At 40.9% G+C, this 6,215-nt stretch overlaps 1 protein-coding gene across 1 annotated transcript in view; it reads left to right on the top strand.

The window, feature by feature from the left end:
- LOC107096438 (A disintegrin and metalloproteinase with thrombospondin motifs 17-like) overlaps positions 1 to 6,215 on the top strand; it is a 38,586-nt gene that overhangs the window by 23,966 nt on the left and 8,405 nt on the right. The window contains exons 11-13 of the mRNA XM_015393089.1: positions 1,035 to 1,155; positions 3,085 to 3,165; positions 5,007 to 5,164. Of these exons, the coding sequence (XP_015248575.1) occupies positions 1,035 to 1,155; positions 3,085 to 3,165; positions 5,007 to 5,164 (360 nt within the window). The remainder of the gene's footprint in view (positions 1 to 1,034; positions 1,156 to 3,084; positions 3,166 to 5,006; positions 5,165 to 6,215) is intronic.

Below are 6,215 nucleotides of genomic sequence, written 5' to 3'. Positions count from 1 at the left end.
ATTCTGCAGAGTGGGAGAATAGAGATGGAATGAAGCAGAATGATGAAATTCACTGATTAGTTCATTGGTTTCAACCCTTTGGCCTATTAGTTTTTTATGTATGCAATCCAAACTGCAGGCACCAGGATAATAAAAGCAAACATGTTTTGCCGGCAGATTTCGGCATTTTAAGTTAATTTAGGCTTTAATAAACTGTTTCAGAGGAGTGATCATAGCGCTCTGCATCAGCAGTGCTGCCTGTCTCCCTTCCAGCTCCCAGATCAGCGAAACGCTGCTTCAGCTGCTCAGACACCGCTGTTCCTGCTGCTCTAGACGCGCTGCAGACAGCATGTGGTTTCGAGGGGTGGTCTGAAGGGAGAGGCATGGTTGTGTATGTTCAAAAATATAGCTTGCTGGAACCGTTTTTCCAAGATCTCCTACAGAACCTTTAAGGACTCAAGATTCCCTGTTTTCTACAGAGTGACTGAAACAACTCTTTTGTTTCAGAGGAGATGTGTGGATTGGAGGTTCTTCCATTACTGTGGAGCTATAGAAGCAAAGAACATGTTTTGTAAATGAAAATTTTTGAAAATGCAATCCGGACATTTACAGTAGCTTAAAAAACTTCTTAATTAAAAAAAAGGTTTTAAGAGAAACTGTGTTGTTTGCTCTGATATCATTTCTTCAACTTTTTATTCAATTTAAAAAAAATCTTTTTAACAGATTGAATATTTTCAAATATTGTTTTCTCTTTCTTTCTTTTTTTAATTAGTTTTACAAATTGCATTATTTTCAAATTCATTCCCAATACAAGCGCTCTCTCTTGACCGATAAAGTCAGATGTAAGAGTTTGTATGTTGAACGAAAAAGGGACGTTTTCCCAATACAAATATGTTGTATACTCAGAGACCTATAAGATGTGCAATGCTGTGTACAACCTGTATGTCTTTATAATATGATTTTGCAACGAATGAATTGACTTGTCCCTGGCAACATGGCTGACGTCATGCATCTTTGTTGGACCCCAAGTTCAACCTGTTTGTTCTCGTTTGCAGAAAATCGGCTGTGATGGCATCATTGGCTCCTCAGCAAAGGAAGATGCTTGTGGTGTTTGCAATGGAAATGGAGACTCTTGTAAAATTGTGAAAGGAGACTTCAACTACACCAAGGGAATGGGTAGGAATGTCTTTTTTATTTATTTATCTTTCCTTAGACAACAGTTAATCAGTCCTGCCCGAAAACTGCTGAGTTCATGCAGCAGTGATAAAATATTATATATTTTTAAGGAAAGACATAGAAACGTTCTAGTATTTGACAAATATGTGCTAACTGCCAAGAACAATATATCCAACATTTTTAAAGGAAAAGTCCGGTCAGTAAGGAATAATATATTATTATTATTTAAACCTAAAACTAATACGTTGGTGGTGATTTAATGAATTTACCGTTTACCAGTAAAGAAATAAAAACAATATTTTTTGTTGCGATCACTGAGTCCGGGAGCGGCCATTTTTGCCCAAATATAGTAACATCTCACTCCTGAAACCTCCCGGCAGTGACGTCACGGTGCGGTAAGCCTAGCGCCATTCTCCCTGCTTTGCAAGCAAAATCAATGGGAACTACTAGACACATCTGCAATCAACAACAATTATTAAAGATTTCCAGAAGACTTCACCATTGAAATTCACCAGAGCTATAGTGAAACTGACAATGCCCACGTGCATGGCAGCTGGATGTTGGAATACATCGGGTAAAAGTGAAAAAAAAAAAAAAGTTATTCCACCTTTCTGATTCCTGATCCTCCACGGACGAGTTGGTTGTTGGATTGCCAACTTGAAGAGGGAGGATTTGCCATCAAACTTCTAGAGAAAAAACACGTAATATGCAGCCAACATTTGAAAGAAGAATGTTTTCAAGATGACTTGGATAATAGCGCGTTGTGAAAAAACACCAGATACAGCACTGGGACTTGATCAACAGCCGATACCGCACCGTGACGTCACAAACCAGTAGGTGGCAGTAGTGCAGTAGTAAATGAAGGTAGTAATTCTGAACTGTTCACAATAAGAATATATTTTCATTCTTGTTTTTTTTTTTTTTTTATGGCTTAATGCTGACAGCTGGTTGCTTAGTGGCGCAGTGGGTAACACTGCTACCTTGCAGCAGAAGGGGTTCTGGGTTCAATTCCTGGTCTTTCTGCATGGAGTTTGCATGTTCTCCTTGAGCAGGCATGGGTTCTCTCTGGGTACTCTGGCTTCCTTAAACAGTCCAAAATCATGACTCTTAAGCTTCTCCAAATTCCTAAGTTGTGAGTGTGTGTGTAAATTGTTGTTTGTCTTAATTGTCTCTGTGTTCCCCTGCGATGGACTGGAGACCTGTCCAGGGTGGACCCCACCTCTCGCATGTACACAGCTGGAGATAGGCACTAGGACCCCTTGTGACCCTGCTTGGGATAAGCGTGACGGAAAATAGATGGATGGATGCTGACAGCTCTGCAGGAATAGAGATCACAGCTTTGATGCAGTAACTGTCACCCAGATTTCAAAGCTGAAATCTTGCCCTTGTCCCTATGAGTGCCTCAAGACTGGTTAAAACTTTCTGTAAGACCTCTTGATGCCCCTGGGAGCACGTCCAAACGCATTGGTCTGAACAAACTCTTAGAGATGGGATGAAAAGCTCAGCTATCAAGAGAGGCTCAGAGTAGAAATGCTTCTCCTTTACATTACAGAGTCTGCAGAGGCGGCTCAGACTTCTTCTTTAATTTTAGCAAGAATTGCATTTATAGTTTGCAAATATTTCAAGTTTAAAATTTTAATTTATTTGATATTTATGTGTTTAAAATAACATTAAACACTAAACAAGTTTAAAGACAAAATATGTAGATTATATTTGCCGTTGTGCAGAATACCAGGAAATGCGGTTTGGTAGTAAAAGAATGTGTAGATATCCTTTTTAGGACTATTTGAAGTTTCTGACCTGCTGCCTTTCTTTTGTATTGGTTTCCAGAACTCAGAAATGATAACACAGTCAGTGTTGACATCACTGAGCCGTTCCCCTCCACCGGTCTCTGTTCCTGACTGTTTTCTCTTCTTCTTCTTCTATCAGGCTACATTGAGGCTGTGGTGATTCCTGCAGGAGCATGGAGAATCAAAGTCATGGAGGACAAACCTTTGCAAAGCTTTCTGGGTAATGTCTATAACAGGGTATAATTAAGCTCTTGAAAAGTGTTTGTTCAAATAATATGTTACAGGAGGTAGATCAATTTTAATTAAGATTCATTTTATAGTATCAATTTAAAACAAATATTGTCTCAAGACTCTTTACAGACACAATTCAATCAGTAATGTAGTCTAATAGATGAAAAGTCTGTATCTGAGGCAAACCAGCTGATTGCATCCAGGCATTTCCTCCTGGATGAGCAGGTAGAGACAGTAGATATTTACATGCATTCCATCTTTGACTCTATGGTAGTTCGTCATTCATCCAGCAGCAGCGGAAGTAGAGAAAAAAATTCTCCTAACAGGAAGAAACCTCCAGCTGAACCAGAACCAGGCTCAGTGTGAGCGGCCATCTGCTGAGGTCGACCTGGGTTCAAGGAGACAGAGGCAGAGATACAAAAGCAACATAGAAGCAATTATCTATAAACACTTTCTATGTTAGAAAAGCTAACAGTAAACTAGCTCCACAGGTGTCTCTGTCTGGGAAACAAAACGGTTAATCAGACGAGCTCAGTCCAAGTTTGTATCTCCCAAGATGAAATAGAAAACATCCAGTTAGTCACAGCAAAGCGGAGCCGATAGCTATGGCTAGTAGAGAAACAAGACTGAATCAGTTGACTTCATCTATATCATCTGTAAAAAACTCTATCATCTGTAATCTAAGGTAGAGGTCTTCAACAGGAGGTTGGCGACCCCAAGGGAGTCCACAGAGGTACTGCACGGGGGTCGCGAAAGTTTTGGTTTATTAGACTTTTTTTGTATATATTCCCCCCTGGCATTTTATCCACTAATTGAAATGTCTTTAAATCCACATTAACATGAATTAAACACACTGTAGTAAACAGATAAATGGAGGCAGAAGATGTCTTTCAGTCATCAATGCACACATTCAGCGACACACAGGAGCTCTTTCAGGCTGGGCACTGTTTCATTCACAACACCTGTCCCATCAACCAGGAACCTGAATCAGAAATACTTTAATAATCCCAGGGAGGAATTACTTTCATTACATTACTCCATCTGTAATGGAGGGACTATAGGACCAGTTTGATAGAACACAATTTTATATAATATATATATAATTAGGGGGTCCCTGCGCCATCTCGCCATCGGTTTGGGGGTCCTTGGCCTGGAAAACGTTGAAGACCCCTGATCTAAGTTGTTGATGGCAGCAGCACAGAAATCATTCCCATTCTTTGTTTCCCAACTGACCGTTTCTCAATTCACAAGAACACAAGTACAGACTCGTGCTCTCACCATTTATGTTCTTGAGAAGAACAGAGGAAAGTGTGGAGTTAGGGAGAACAGGAGCACAATGACTCAATTTATTCTAAGTTGTTCTAAATTGTGTTTTATTTAGATTATTTACAAGGAAGCAAAAATGACCTACAGTTAATCTTTGAAATGTCTGAACTTTAACAGAGGGATGAACATCCTTTCTCATGTCTTAGAGATGAAATGAATGACAAATACTGATTTTATTATATATATATATATATATTGTTCCAGTGTTTTTATTGTCATCACAGTTTCACAAGTACAGAGCAACGAATTTAAGTCTCTGCATCTAACCCATCCCCTTGGGGAGCAGTGTGATGCTATTGTGTGGCGCCCGGGGAGCAGTGCAAGGGTTAAGGTTCTTTGCTCAGGGACCCAGAGTAGCTGTGGGGGGCCGTGGGAGTGGGGCTCGAACTCAGAACCTCAGGATTCCAAGCGCGATGCCCTAACCACTAGGCCACCACTTTCCCAAAGGGGAATAAATTATAAATAAATCTGACTGACCTAATCCAATCACTGATTTCCTTATAGCTCTGAAAGACTCCAGCAAGAGATCCATCAACAGTGATTGGAAGATTGAACTTCCAGGAGACTTTGAGCTGGCTGGGACCACGGTGCGTTATGTGAGAAGAGGACTGTGGGAGAAAATCTCTGCCAAAGGACCGACTAAAACTCCCTTACACCTGATGGTAAGCAGCCAGTGGGTCCTTCCACATGAATCAAAGATGTCCTCTGTCTGTATTTATCCAAACATTGGGGTGGGAAGCTAATGTGAAACATAGGGTTATTAAGGAAGCAAAAAGTTATTCATGAAGCACCTTTCAGTAACTGCTAAACAAAAAAAATCACAATAAGTTAAAACATAGAATATACTCACAGGCTATGGGAGAATTTACTGGATTCAGTAAGAAATGAATAACTTGGAGGCATGAAATGAAACTCTTTCCTTTTACCTGCAGTAACCTAAACAGGATGACTCAAATATAAATAATATTTGCAAGATCAGCTCCAGAGACTGTTATTGTCATGAAACGGACAGATGGACCCAGTATTCAAGGTGAGACAGTCAGTAGGAAAGTTCAGCCAATGAGCTGCCAACCAGACGCGGCGTGCGTCGCCCAGAGTGTCCCTGATGCTGAAGCTCCAGAGGACTTGCAGGAAGCCGATCCAGCAAAGGGAAGATGGAGCAGAAAGGAACAGTTCAGGAATCCAGGAAACCTCCGCTCGATCAGAGGTTCTAACCCAAACAGAGGGATCCAAAGCCTTGATCCAAAGGGATCCAGGCTTCCAGGAATCCTTAGAGCGTGAAGGAAGGTTCGGATTCATACGAGTCCAGAAGCGTACCCAGACGGACACACACAGACACAGACAGGCAGAATCCAGTAGGTGTCCAAGGATGGTTCAGGCGAGTGGGTGAGAGTAGCCTGACATAGTCCTACTCAATTCTAGTCAGAATATGAGTCTGACACTGCTCCATAGAGCTGTGATTATGGGGTGTGTTTCGAACAAGCCAGGAAAAAAAATGCCTCTGCACTCAATTGGATAGACCTACAACCAATAAGAGCAACGGAGTGCGTGACGTATGTTAAGCAACCAAGGGAGACAGCTGATAAATTAAACTTTTGCCGAATCCCGTATGAAGGACGCCAAAAACATCTTTCTTTTCAACAAATGCCGTGATCGCGTTTCTCTGTTCCTCTTTTAAAATTAATTTGCTGTCGATATCTTCTAGAACAGACC

The sequence above is a fragment of the Cyprinodon variegatus genome, unplaced genomic scaffold (assembly GCF_000732505.1).
Source record: "Cyprinodon variegatus isolate N-32 unplaced genomic scaffold, C_variegatus-1.0 Scaffold624, whole genome shotgun sequence".
NCBI classification, from domain to species: domain Eukaryota; kingdom Metazoa; phylum Chordata; class Actinopteri; order Cyprinodontiformes; family Cyprinodontidae; genus Cyprinodon; species Cyprinodon variegatus.
Note: the sequence above shows the minus strand (reverse complement) of the source record. Positions and strands in the feature narration are given on the sequence as shown.